This window comes from Alligator sinensis, unplaced genomic scaffold, assembly GCF_000455745.1.
Source record: "Alligator sinensis unplaced genomic scaffold, ASM45574v1 scaffold1430_1, whole genome shotgun sequence".
Taxonomy (NCBI): domain Eukaryota; kingdom Metazoa; phylum Chordata; order Crocodylia; family Alligatoridae; genus Alligator; species Alligator sinensis.
The window spans coordinates 625,465-639,648 of NW_005842800.1; the positions used below are offsets into that span (position 1 = coordinate 625,465).

The following is a 14,184-nucleotide window of genomic DNA, read 5'->3' on the forward strand; positions in this document are numbered from 1 at the left end:
CCACCAGCCATCCCTGCCCCCCAGGTAAGCAGCAGTGGCCACTGCGTGCGAACCCTGCCCCCACCCCCGCCACCTGTGCCCCCATCCCTCGCCGCGGGTGCAGAGCTGCCCACAGAGCTGTGTTCCAGCTGCATGCCAGCCTCCCTCTCCCCTGGGCAGATGGCTGGGCGGCACGTGTGTGGCCCACACATGGCAGGCACCACCACACTGCACCCTGCATCGCTCGCCCGCAACACCCCCCCGGCCGAGGGGCACCCCTGCCCTCACCCCCTGACCCTGCTCCCAGCTACGGTGTGCCGCCTGAGTCAGGCAGCACCTCCCTTTCCCTCAGCCCCCAAGGATCTTCCCCAGCCCTGCCCCACAGCCCCACTTACCTCCATGCTCCAGGGGCGAAGGGCAAGTCTGAGCCTGAGTCCAGCCTTGGCTGCCTCAGAGGCTCAGGCCCTGCCCTCCCCCCTCTCCCTCTCGTCAGGGCTGGGGGTTTCCTGCCCTTTCTGCAATCGGCTCTTGCAGTCTGGAGCTGTGCCAGCCTACAAGAGATCTTTGCAAAAGTGGAGAATCCGCGGATTTCTTTGCTAAAAGAGGGAAAGCTGCGTTTTCTCCGATAAAAAAAGGGAATCCGTGGTTTTCTCTGTTTTTCCATGGGAAATGGAAAACCCAGATCAATGATGACCAGAAACTTGTGCGACAAGCCATACGAGGAAAGGCTGAGGGATCTGGAACTCTTTAGCCTGAAAAAAAGAAGGCTGAGAGGGGACTTGGTAGCAGCTTATCACTACATCAGAGGTGTACATCAAGGGCTTGGTGAATAACTGTTCACCAGGGTACCCTTGGAGAAAACTAGGTGTAATGGTCACAAACTCCTGGAAGACCGTTCCAGGCTCAACATTACGAAAAACTGCTTCACAACTAGGGTGTCCAGATGATGGAATAAGCTCCCTCCAGAGATGGAGCAATTGCCTACCCTGGAAATCTTCACGAAGAGATTGGACAGTCACCTTGCTGGGGTCATCCTACTCCAGCTGTCTTTTCTCCTTGGTGCAGGGGGCTGGACCCAATGATCTTCCGAGGTCCCTTTGAGCCTTACAATCTATGATTCTATTTTTTTATGACTCTGTGATTGTTATGGCAGTTTAAAACAACAGAATCCGAATGTTGAAAAGCCAGGGAGAAATGCATTTTAGAGAACCAGCATGTAATGATGTTCCCAGCAGTGAACAAAAAAGGCAAAATATATTCCAGTTAAAAAGTAATATGTATAATTTTGTGATATAAAGCAAGTAAGGGTGCATACCGGGGAGAAGCCCAAAGGAAAAGTACAAAAGGAAACCAATAATGCTCCTTACTTACTTGACAAGACTTCGGCTTTCACAGTAGATTTGGTTGGTTGGTTTGAGTGCACCCTCACAGCTCTACCCTCACTTTTATTCAAGTCATCCCATCGTCATGTCAGATGACTGGATTTTAAAAATGCTCAGGCAGAGGTTTCCTTCTTTATTATAGTTTTTTGCAGTAGCTGGTAGAATGGAACTTAATATTAGGTGTCCCATCCCCCTGCCAATGTATTGTGTAGATTTAATAGTTCAGTTTCCATAACAGAAATAAATAAGCATATTTCACAGTGCATAGGTCAACATGGCATATAGGTCAACCCCTAGTTTTCCCGAAGCAAAAAGTTAGGATTTTCATAGGCATAGTGCCTAAGCAGGGCCAGACTCAGTGTTCAGCTGGTGCAGCCCCATCCCCTGCGAGTGGTGCTGCCTGGGCTCCGCTAGCTGAGAGCCAAGCCTGGTCCCATCCACTGTGAGCAGCGCTGCTGAGTGCCAAGCCCAGCCCTGCCCCCTGTGAGCAGTGCGGGGCTCAGTGCTCAGCAGCACTGCTTGCAGCAGACATGGCCTGGCTCGGAGCTCAGCTGGCACAGCCCCATCCCCCGCAAGCCTGGCACTGTCTGCAGGTGATGGAGCCATGTCAGCCGAGCGCTGAGCCTAGCTCCATCTCCTGCGAGCAGTGTCCCCAGCCGAGAGCCAAGCCTAGTGCTGCTCAGCTGGGGATGTGCTGCTCACACAGGACAGAGATAGGGCTGGGCTTGGCACTCAGCTGATGTGGCCCCATCCCCTGAAAGCGGCACTGGACTTGCAGGAGATGGGCTGCACGAGCTGAGCACCAAGCCTGGTCTTGTCTGCTGTGAGTGGCGCTGCCAAGCCTGGCACCGCTCACAAGGGACAGGGTCAGGCTTGGTGCTCAGCTAGCAGGGCTTAATCCCCTGCAGGTAGTGCCAGGTTCAGTGCTTGGCTGATGCAGCCCCATCCCCTGTGAGCAGGCAGTACTGCTCACAGGAGATGGGGCTAAGCCAACTGAGTGCTGAGCCCAGCCCCATTCCCTATGAGTAGTGCCAGGCTTCGTACTTGACTGGCACAGCCTCATCCCCTACAAGTGGTGCTGCCTGGGCCACACCAGCTAAGTGCCAAACTGGGCGCTGCTGACAGGGAAAGGTGGTACAGTGTACAAGTCGAGGTTGAATTGTAAGAGTTAAAAACTGGACTTCAAACCTTAACTTACACACTATGAAATATGGTAAATAGCAACAGACCATGAAAAATTGTACCAACAGAGTAGACAGCAACCCCTCCACACCCTCGTTAGGGAAAGGAGGAAGAAGAATAGTAGGGCCTATTTCCAAGGAAGTCAAATGTTCTCTTCTTTGCAAAAGAGTTAGGCAGGCTTTTAAGAAAGGAAGGACATGATTTGGCAACAAGAGGGGTGTAAAAGAGAAAGTGCAGCCAGAGAAATACAGTAAAAGAAGGGTCATTTTAGTATGAGTATGGCTGAGAAATGAAGACAAGTTTCTCAGAGTCTTGAAAATTATTTGATCTCCTCATGTGGAGATCTGCAGCTTTAAGAATACACTGATTGTTGGTGTGGATTAACAGTAGCACAGCTGTGAATGAACTACAATACTGGGATGACAGAAAAGCTAGCACTCTGGCTCTCTCACTTTGATGTGATGTGAAGACTAATGTTCATGAAACTACAAAAAAAAAAAAAAAAGGTGAATTCTCCAGGAAAAGGGTTCTATAGACTGAAGTTAGTTACACATACCTCTGCAACTATTATATGAACTGAAATTACATCACCTACAACTTTCTTAATATTAAAATAGTTCAAACTACAGAGTAGCCATAATACTGCATGCATCGTAACAACTTACCTCTTTAAATGATGCACTTTCATGAATTTTAATTAAATTATAAACAGGAAATCTCACATTTAAAATATTTTAATTCGCAATCTATTCTATATATTAAACCCCCCCCAGCAACTCTCTGGCTTCACATTTACTGTTGATAGTTATCAAGAACTTGTAGCATCCTCCATTGATTAAGCACATTAGGGAACTAACTTTTTCAAAATCCTCATGTGAGCACAATTCTTCTACAATACATAGGAAGCTTCACTGCACTGAAAAAACACAAGCCTGTGAGGAGGGAAGCATGCTATAACTATGTTTAGGTCTTTGTTTCATTATGGCATACAAGAGGACATGCACAAAAAATATGTAAAAACCCACATTCTTAAGTTGAGTTACCTTATTAGTGTTGTACTGGCACATGAGCAAATCACTGCAAAGTAATTCAGGTTGTGAACTTACCAAGCTGGCGTGCTGCAGCTATTGATATGTACGCTCTTATCCCACAGCAAATGCAAAGTAACATAGGTTTGCAAAGATGGGGTAAGAATATGTAAGCAATGACATGACAGTGCAGTCATCAAAATAAACATTAGTGAGGGACTAGATGATTATTGGTGCTCTCTACATCTTGGCACTGGAAGTTCATTCTGGCTACATCTTACACTGTGTGTAGCAAAAGAAAAAATAGTCACAGCAAGTAATATAAAATATTGATTGATTAACAACCAAGAGAAACATAATGGATCTTCGCTGTTTGTTCTAATGGCAAGAAAGAACAACACACAAAAGCAAAGAAAAAGTCAATCAATAATTGAGATGAAAAAATAAAAAGTGTGAACAGAGATACAAGCAAACAATACTGAGGAAGAAAAGAAGTATTGGAAGACTAGCATTTGAAGGGGCAGCATCTGAGACTACGTCATTTTGTGTGTGTACATATTTGAGTAGCAATGCTGTCAAAGCAGAAGTACATTTTTATAACACACGCTTGAGAGAAAAGTTTTGTAAGACTACTGTAAAAAGATCAAGCCATTTTTTGGTAGATGCTTCAAATCATGCGCTATTAAAACACTATTGACTTGGTTACTGTACCTCATCACCTTTCTTCCGCTGTTAAGCAAACAAGTCACTTAGCCTCTCTGTGCCTCAATTCTGCATCTATGAGAATGGGGAGAATAGCCTCCTACCTGATGGTGGACCCTCAACTACTACAGTGATGGATGCCATTAGACTACTCAAAATTACCAACATAAAAGGATTTTAGGAGAAGATATTTTGCAGGACACTGCAGGAAGATAAAGGATGGTTTCTCAGTTAAGGCAGATAAAAGCTGCCCTGGATTCTATCCTTACACACAATGCTATAACATTTTCTTAAACCCAGCATTTTACAGGTAGTTATTAAATTATACATTTTTCATTTGCTAACTTTCAGACTTAAGATCAAGAGGTCTGATTTGCAGAGAAGTTGAGCACATAAAGCAATGGATGAAGGAAGTGCATGCCTATGCTTATCACAAACTGCTAAAGTATTTAGTCATATGTGCCTCTAATTATACACATAAGATCAGTGGATATTTTAAAAATAATCTCTCTATGCCTCTGGTCCTACCCCACCACCACCCGGGGTTGTTACAAAAATAAATTCCTTAATATCTGTGAAGTACTTGGAGAAAAACAAAACACTAGGAAACTAATGTTCATCTTCAAAGTTGAACTTAAATAGGTAACATTAAATTAAGCAGTCATCTATTCGCTAAATAAAGAAAAAGCACATTTCGAATAGCTGTTCATTAAAATAAGCACCTTTCATTTTTTCACTGATTTATGCGGGGATCACATGGATGAAATATTATAGAATCATGTAATTAAAGAATATCATAATGTCCAAGCAAAGTGGGGTGGAGAGGAAAGTAAATTAAGATTGACCAGACATTTTTATTTGGAACTCTGGCATTTCTAACCTTAAGAATATTCCTTTATGCACACTTATCATATGCAATTTATTCTTAAAAAACAAAAACAAACAAACAAACAAAAAAAAACTTAAAGCCCCAAATTCTAATGTTTAGTACTGCGTTCACACTGGAACGCATCTCTGGAAATGATCAAAATAGAATTTTCCAGGGGATTCTTACCAAATTAAAAAAAAAAATTAAAATGAAATTTTCAATACTGGATGGAAACTAATACTAGGCACTGCATCCCTTTTGAAGTGCGGTGCCCAGTACTGAATGCAGTACTCTAACTGCGGCCTGACCAAAGTCGCATAGAGGGGGAGGATCACCTCTCTGGACCGGCTTGAGATGCACCTTTGGATGCATGACAAGGTATGGCTGGCCTTGCTGGCGGGCGGGGGGCATTGGCGGCTCATGTTCATCTTGGAGTCAAGGCGGCTCATGTTCATCTTGGAGTCAATAATGACTCCAAGATCCCTTTCCACCTCTGTGCTCTCAAGAAGGGAACTCCCCAGCCTGTATGTATGTATGCTGTGGATTCCTTCTCTCAAGGTGCAGCACCCTGCATTTGTCTACGTTGAACCCCATCCTATTCTTGTCTGCCCACTTTTGTAGTCTGCCTAAAGAAACATGAAACTTAGCTTTTCAGAACCTGGGGCTTTAAGGAAGGGAAAAAGAAACCCCACGGAATATTGTAAGACTTAAAATTAAATCATGAGAGCAAGTAGCACTGCTCTTGTTCTGGGTTTCACCTATGATTTGTGCGTTTGGCAGTGATGAAAAACTTTACAGCTTCTTTACATTTTCCCCTCTTGTTGAGTTCTAGGTCATTGATTAGATCAAGTCAGATTTCTGCAGACCCTGCATCAATATTTTTTCAAGCGTCTTCCTAGGTTCTTCCAATACCTTCTACAAGTTTAGTGCCTTTTTGATCAAAACAGATTATGCATTTTATAGTCTTTTCAATGACAAATTGAACACATTTGAAGAATATAAAAGCACATCCTTTTAAAGACTTCCAGTAAGGCATATATAGTCCTTTCATTCAACAAAACTACAATCCAGCTGAGATTGTGCAAGAATTTTTAAACATCCACAGTGCTTCAGCCCAGTTTCTCAACCTTTTAAGCAGCAAGAACCCCCTAACTTATTAAAATTTTCAGAAGTACCCCAACACTCAATTTTCCAGGGGATTTTATATATACAGACTGTGCGCCATATGTTGGAAGATGGGCTGTGTATGTAAGGCCCATGACATGACAGATGTCTGAGCTGGTATGGGTAGGATTGCCACTTTTTACACCAGTGGTGCACAACTCAAGTATGTACCTGGGCTAGAGGTGATGCTGGCCAAAACTAGGAGGGCTGAACACCAAATTACTACTGGGGAATTTAAAGCACTGCGCAACGTGCGGCACACCAAATTTTTACCATAGGTTTGAGAGGAGAAAGAGAGAGGAAAAGAGGGCAAGAGAGTGCTGAGGTACCCGAGTACCCGCTGCCTGTCTCGCATACTTTCAGGGGTATGCGTACCACAGGTTGAGAAACTATGCTTCAGCCTAAGTTAGAACTATTTCTCCTCAACTAGGTTGACAAATGATCTGACTACACAAGCATCAGCTCAGCACAACTGTATGACTATGATCAACTCTCAGCACTTTCATTTTGAGTTTGTTCTCAGAGCAAAGGGCAAAGATTCTGTACAAACCTGGGCAGCTCCTCTGCAAAGTGACTACAATAAAGCATACATCATAGGAGTATTTTGTCACTTCCTAATGTCTGTAAAAGGATTTTCTTAAGTATCAAACTGGCAACAGAGGTAGATATCACGTCTATCTACTTGAAATAGAATGCATTAAACTCTTCCAGTTATCCAGTGTGCTCTCTGGATATCATCAACAGACTGAGCAATCCTCTTGGAAAGTGAATTGGTCGTTTCTGGACTTGTGTAAAAACTGTCTTAAATGACCATAGCATAAACTTTGAAAGCGTTGCAAATGGAGTTTTCAGCAGAGTGCTTAACCTAAACTGCAGATTTGAATGAAGCCAAAAAAGGGCTGACAGCAGGGGTGGACAAAATACAGCCCATGGGCTAGACCCACCAAGCCATTCTATCCAGCTTGCAGGGCCCCTAAAAAATTTAGAAAATAAATATTTATCTGCCCCTGGCTGCCTGTTAAAGATGACAGGAGCCAGAGATGGTAGGAACTAAGGGAAGCCAAGGCAGGACCCAGCAGCAAGGCCCACCCATTGAGCCCCAGCTCAAGTCTGGGATCGTGCCCAGTATGCAAAAGCCAATAAAGATACCAGGGGTGAAAGTATAAAGATTTATTGCTAGCAATACAAGGTGCAAGCGGAATAATTTCACGTAACAAGCACACAGAGTCTTAATTATGAGCATCTTTTATACAGGAGTATTGTAGAAAATAAATATTTATCTGCCCCTGGCTGCCTGTTAAAGATGACAGGAGCCAGAGATGGTAGGAACTAAGGGAAGCCAAGGCAGGACCCAGCAGCAAGGCCCACCCAGCCCCACCCTCCAGCCAGAAGTCCCTGACTTGCAGAGACATGTGGCCTGGGACCGTGAGGCTGTTTGTGCCTGTCTACACTGGAGCAAGAAATTCAGGTAAGATGGGGGGTGGGGAGGGACGGAGGGGGCAGGGGAGGACTGCTGGCAAACTGCCCCAGTCCTTGGGGCTGGGCCAGCTCCTGCTGAGTTCTGTAGTCATGGCCATGCAGCCAGGAGCCACGTAGTGCAGGAGCAGCTGGGGGTCAGGCAAAAAAGTGGGGAAAGCAGTGGCAGGGAAGTGGGGGAGAATGGAAGTGAGCGGGTGTGTGGAGCCCGCACCAGTGTCCCGGGGCCAGTGCTAACAGAGCCCAGAGCGGGGTGGCAGAGATCTATGGAGCTGGGCTGGGCTGGGCTGCACCAGCAAGAGGAGAGAGGGGAGCTGCTGGGCTGCACCAGCAGGAGAGAGGGGAGCTGGCCCAGCTCCATAAGAGTCCATGCCAGCCAGGGCCACCCCGCACTCACCTGTCTGGGCTGAGCAGTGGCAGCACTGGACAAACTGCTGCTCAGCGTGGGGGAAAGCAGTCCCTCCCTCTCTCTAGTGCAGCCGCCGGAAGCCCGTGTGGGGCTGCCCTGCATCTCCACCGTGTCACTGCTGTCTCTGGGCTGCCCTGTGGGGCAGCAGTGGCAGTGCAGAGCAGATGCAGGGCAGCAGGAGGGGGAGGGGCTGCTTTCACTCCTGTGCTGAGCAGCAATTTCGCTCCCACGCCACCACTGCTGAGACTGGACCCCAGCACCAGTTCCAGGCTCACCCATCCAGGCTGAGAAACAGCAGCTTCAGCGTCTCACCACCACCAGGCAGTTTTTGGTGTGGCCGAGAGCCTGTGCCACACCCGGCTGCCCTGTGGCTCCGTCACCACCACCTCTGGGCTACCCAGCACTGCAATGGAGACAGGGTGGAGCAGCCATAGGGCAGCTCACAGGTGGAGGTGATGGAGCTGCAGGGCAGCTTAGCATGGCGCAGGCTCCGGGTGGCTGCATGAAGAACTGCCTGGCAGTGGCGAGGGGCTGCTTTCCCCTGTAGAAGAGTTTCCACCCAGCTGTTCTGCTCAGCCTGGACAGGAGAGCCTGGAGCCAGTGGAGGATACTAAAGGTTGTAGCAGTGCGCATTGGTCCCAGCCGCTACTGCTGCATGCCAACACGCCACAGGCTGGGCAGTGCAGTGTGTGCAGGGCACACTGAGGCTGCATGTTGTTAGCAGTGGTGGGGAGGCAATGCAGGGCACTCAGGCTCTGGGCTGTTTGGGGGGGGGTGCTTATCGGCTCAGGGGCTGTGCGAAGGGGGGCTCCCATGCACACACTACATACCCTCAAACCCTTCCTGCAAAAACCATAGCTACACCCTCCCCCCCACACATACACCCCATAAATACCTTACCATACACATATACACACCTTGCCAAGATGGCAACCAGGGACTGGGGCACCTGTCAAGGGGCAGGGCTACCCATGTGGCTCCTGACAGCTTGCCAAAACTTGGTAAGTGGCCCTCCACCCAAAATACTTGCCTGCCCCTGACTAACAGGAAAACACTTATTAGGAGGCCTTAGTCTTAATAAGGCTGGTAAAAAATTAAAATGGCATATGGAATGCATATGTGCATACTGTCATCTTAGTTGCTTTGATATCATACATCGTTACATGGATGTATGATCTTACATTGACAATTAGTAAGTCAGGTAATTTTCTGTAGGCATGTACTGCTAAACTATAATTGTGTGCTTATGCCAAATTGTTGGAAGCTTTCAATGCAAGTATGAGGGTAGATTAATTCATGTGACCATGAAGTAGGAAAAGGATAGCAAGAAAGTGACACAGAGAGATTCCAGGCCAGTAATAAAAGGGCAAGAAATCCTCTCTTCAGTTTGACGAAGACATACATTTTAGAAATTTGATAATTTCCAGGATCATTGAAGAACTGATTTAATAAGGTAGTTCCTGGAGTCCCAGAAAGACAAATAGAAACTAGCCAATCAGAAGACGTTTGCTAGAGTTAAGTGCATCTGCACATGGGCTTGATCAGAGGTTAAATTAGGAGAAAACACAGGGAGCCCCAGAAAGGTCCTGCTACCAGTGTAATTCTATATTTCTGTATTGGTCCACCCACAGATGGATAAAAGAATCTGCATCCCACTGTAAGGGACATCCACACACACTTGTGCTCATGTATGAACAATCAAACCAGGTTGAAGACCTGCCTCCTGCCTTGTGTCAATGTATTTATCCTGTACTCTGGTTTGTAAAAGCAAACCTTCCTTATGTAATTACTTTATCTACACTCAGAATGAAAAGAACAAAGAACAAGAACAAAAGGCCCAAGAGAAATCCATACTGAAGCCCTTCATTCCCTGCATTTGTCTTCCTCACTTCAAGTCCTTCCAATCTTTATAGGCTGCACCTCTCTTTTTATAACATCCCTGGCTTTTCTGTTGTTTCCTTCCCCCCACCCTCCAGGGCTGTATTCTCTTGTTGTTTTTCCTGCTCTGCTTATTTTAATTTTATTTAAAGGATACTTCATTCTTACCAGAGTCACAGATAAATTCATAACCCTTCCAAGTTGATCAACATAGTAGATATTATCCTGGTACCAAGAGTCAAGGTGCAGGTAATTATACATGCCAAAGGCACGCATATGATCCAAGGTATACTGATCATCTCGAAGTTTCACTTCTGCTACAGCTGAAAAATAAAAGGTCAGAAAGACTATTTTAAGCAACTAGAAATGCAGTTAAATGTAATTCTTCATATTCTAGGCAAGCCATCCAGATACAAGGCCCAGGCTGCAGTAGTAAGGTATGATTGTGTGGCTACCATTACAATGATGCTTTGGTCCTACACTTTCCCCTGTTTTTCCACCACTTTCCCCACCACCACCACCTCCCTCATTTAAGGTCAGCAGGATTAACCAGCAAAGCTCAAGAAACGAAACACAGGAGAGCTATGCAAAAGCCATTTCTAATGTATCTGGTCATAAGCATGCAAAACTTTTAAAATGGAAGTACACTTTCACAATAAGGAAAAAATCATTTTCCAGCCTACAGAGTTGCAACTCTACAACTGCAAAACTGGTCTACCTAGTAATCTAGTCTTGATAATCCAAATTGGATAAATCAAATATTCAGACTACCACCTTAAAATTTATTTATACCCCTCTATCTGACAGTGAAGAGACTGTACTGATTATGGAAATTAACAAACTTTCTTTTGAAGAAGGAAACATAATAATCTATTAGACCCTTAAAAAGTCGGCTTGGGTCTTGCCTGCATTACCTAAAAGACATGGCAAAACTTTGTATGTGTTGGGGAGGGAGGAGGAGGGGATGGGGAATCCTAAATCAATTTAGGATTCCCCCTAAGTTGACTCAGGATTCCCACAGACAACTATCTGTCAGCAACTCCACCCAACATGTATGCAAAAAGGAACGAAAAGGCAGCTTCTGCTGGCACAGTTTCTGTCATTTGTGGCAGCTGGCATAGCTCTGGCAACAGAAAAAAAAATACTGCCAATAATGCTATATCCACACAGGGGGGAAACATTTGTCTTCACACTGCTGCTACAATTAAAGAGGCAACAGCTCTGCAGAATAAAAGTATAGGTGCTCCTCACTTAATGTTGTCCCGGTTACGAACGTCGTTTCATTATTATGCCGCTGATCTATTAGAGAACATACTCATTTAAAGTCGTGCAATGTTCAGTTATAACTTTGTTTGGCTGCTGCCTGCTAGTAGGTAACTACTGTGATGTAATTAGATTTGCTTCGCATCATTTCGCTTAAACTCGCATTTTTCAAGAACATAACTACAACGTTAAGCAACGAGTAGCTGTATGCTATTTCCTAAAGACCTCCCCCCATGGGCAACTGGTGCCTTCCAAGTCGGGGGGGCACCTGTTCCCTCTGACTGCACAGTCAGTAGGGGGGTGGGGGGTGTCCCCTATGGCCGATCCCACAGGCCAGTGAGGGGGAGCTGGTTCCGCCACAGCCGATCCTGCCGACCAGCAACTGGCAGTGGCACGCCACTGGCACTTCTGGGTCAGCGGGATTAGCCGTAGGGGGACTGCTTCTCCTGGAGCACTCCCCAGGTGGTGCTCTCAGGAGGACATCACCACTCTCGCCTGTCCCCCTTGCCTGGGAATGCTGGCTGACAAGGGGTGCACCAACGCCCTCAGGGGATGCACATGCACTCCTGTACACCCCCTTCGCGTCACCACTGCCTCCCCCCCAAGTAGAGGCCATCAGGATATAATTAGCTTTTTGAAGACACAAAGTCACTGCTTCTTTCTAAGATGGCTTGACAGGTTTATACCTCTGAAAGAAATGCTTCAGCCTTCTTACTTTGAATCAAAATTCTTCCTTTTTGTTCCTGATACTTCTCTAAATGTTTATATACTAATACAAGAAGTATGAAGAACAAACTGAAAAAATAGAAGGTCCTAGTACAAGCACAGAATTATGATGCAATTGAGTTTATGGAGATGTGGTGGGATAGTTCACATGATTGGAGTACAGTTATGGATGGTCATAGCTTGTTCAGGAAGGACAGGTAAAAAAGGAGGAGGTGTTGTCATACCTTTTATAAAGCGATATATATGTTTGAAGGTAAATATAAAGTGGAAGGTAGGCCTGTTGAAAACCCTGGAGAACAGCGGGGGGGGGAAAATGATGTCATGGTGGGTGTCTGCTACAGACTTCCACACCCGGAAGAGGAAATGGACATGGTCTGCTTTAAATAAATGACAGGAGCTTCCAAATTGCAGGACTTGGCCGTCATGGAGAACGTTAATTATCAAGTTCTCCGCTAGGAGGGAAACACAGCACAGCACAAGCAGACCAGCAAATTCCTTCAGTGCTTTATGATAACCAGGAATCTGGGTTTCCCATTTCCTAGGGAAACAGAATAAAACATGGATTTTCCCCCTTACTGGAGTAAAATAGATTTCTCATTTTAGCAGAGAAACCCATGGATTTTGCAGTTTTGCAGCGAGCTTCCTGCAGGCTGGCAGAGAACAGGAATAGAATATACATACACACGGCCCCAGGTAGCCTGATGCAGCTCCTTGAGTTGCGTGTGGAGTGGACGGTGGAATTCAGGCTCCCATAGAGAGGGAAGGAGTTGGGCAGGGCTGGGGCTGGTGCCCTGCCAGGCACTGTGTTAGACTTGGGGCCTGGGGCTGCAATGCATGGCTGCAGGGCCCTGGCAGGGAGCAGGATGGGGCCACAGGCAGCTTGTTTGGGGATGAGGCCGGCTCCCCATTGCTGCGTGCACTCCCAGGAGCCAAGGGGGACCAGTGTCCCCCAAATCTGTGTGCAGGGCGGACAGGGTGTGCACCGTGGGCTCAGACTCCCATCCTGCAGCCCTCCCCCACGGCCTCCACAGCCCGGCAGGTGCAACCTGGCACTGCAATGCAGAGCACAGCTGCGCAGGAAAGCAGCTGCCTTGGCAACTTCTTCAGTGCATTAAAGTACAAGACCTGCACTCGGAACAGAATCACTGCATGCACAAATACAGACTGGGAAATGCCTGGCTAAACTGCAGTACTGCAGTGAGGGATTAGAGACCATAAACTGCATAAGCCAAATGTGTACTCCTGTTGCAAAAAAGCCAATATACTGGCTTATATTAATGGGGACTGTCACTTGCAAATCACAAATCAAGGGAAGAGATTCTTCCATTCTATTCAGTACTGGTAAGGCCTCAACTGGAGTACCGCAACCAGTTTTAGGCCTGTACTAGTAAGGACTTTGCTTAATGCTCATAGCAAGAGTTTTGTATGCTGACTCCATAGTAGGCTAGTATTACACCACATAGCTTTTTGCTTTGCGAGAGTGACCGAACCATGAACCTAGATAGTAGAATGTTGTAACACAGTGGAATGTGGTAAACACCAGGTATGTTGGATCACGACTCATCCCCAAATTCTTAGCTTGAGATTACCAAATCCCTAGTTCGAGATAACGTTATTTACTCCAGACTATACAAGATGTACATTCTTAAATTAAGAGAGCTCCTCAAACTCTGGCGAGAATCCTGACTTGCGCAGAGCCCGACGCAGACTATCGCATCCCCGGGATCGAGACACTCCAGGGCCAGGGGAACTATGCAGGGTAGCGGCTGCTGCCTAGAGCCAATGTGAAGTGATCATCCTCTCTGCTCTGTCTTATTGCCTGCCTCTGCGAGTATCCTTAAATAAAGCTTTGCAAGAGTGAGAACAATCGTGAGTACATCCTTTGTTCAAAAGCAGGGAATCTCCTGAACCCAGTAGTTCATTCTAAGACAATTGGTGTCAGCAGTGGGATTCCCCCCATGTTTGACATGGACCTATTTAAGAGGCTGCGGAGGGGGAAGGGAGAGGGATCGGAAAGAAGGATGCCGGGTTGGCCTGATACCAGGTTGTGGTATGGGGTAGCAAAGGCACTCTGTAACTTGAGTCCATCTGTTTATTGGAGTAAGGAGGAGTGCCCTGTAACTCCCG

The 14,184-nt window shown here is 46.3% G+C and overlaps 1 protein-coding gene across 1 annotated transcript in view; it reads right to left on the bottom strand.

The window, feature by feature from the left end:
• The window catches only part of NUDCD1 (NudC domain containing 1), a 139,700-nt gene that overhangs the window by 106,887 nt on the left and 18,629 nt on the right, over positions 1–14,184 (bottom strand). The window contains exon 2 of the mRNA XM_025191268.1: positions 10,237–10,428. Within this exon, the coding sequence (XP_025047053.1) occupies positions 10,237–10,428 (192 nt within the window). The remainder of the gene's footprint in view (positions 1–10,236; positions 10,429–14,184) is intronic.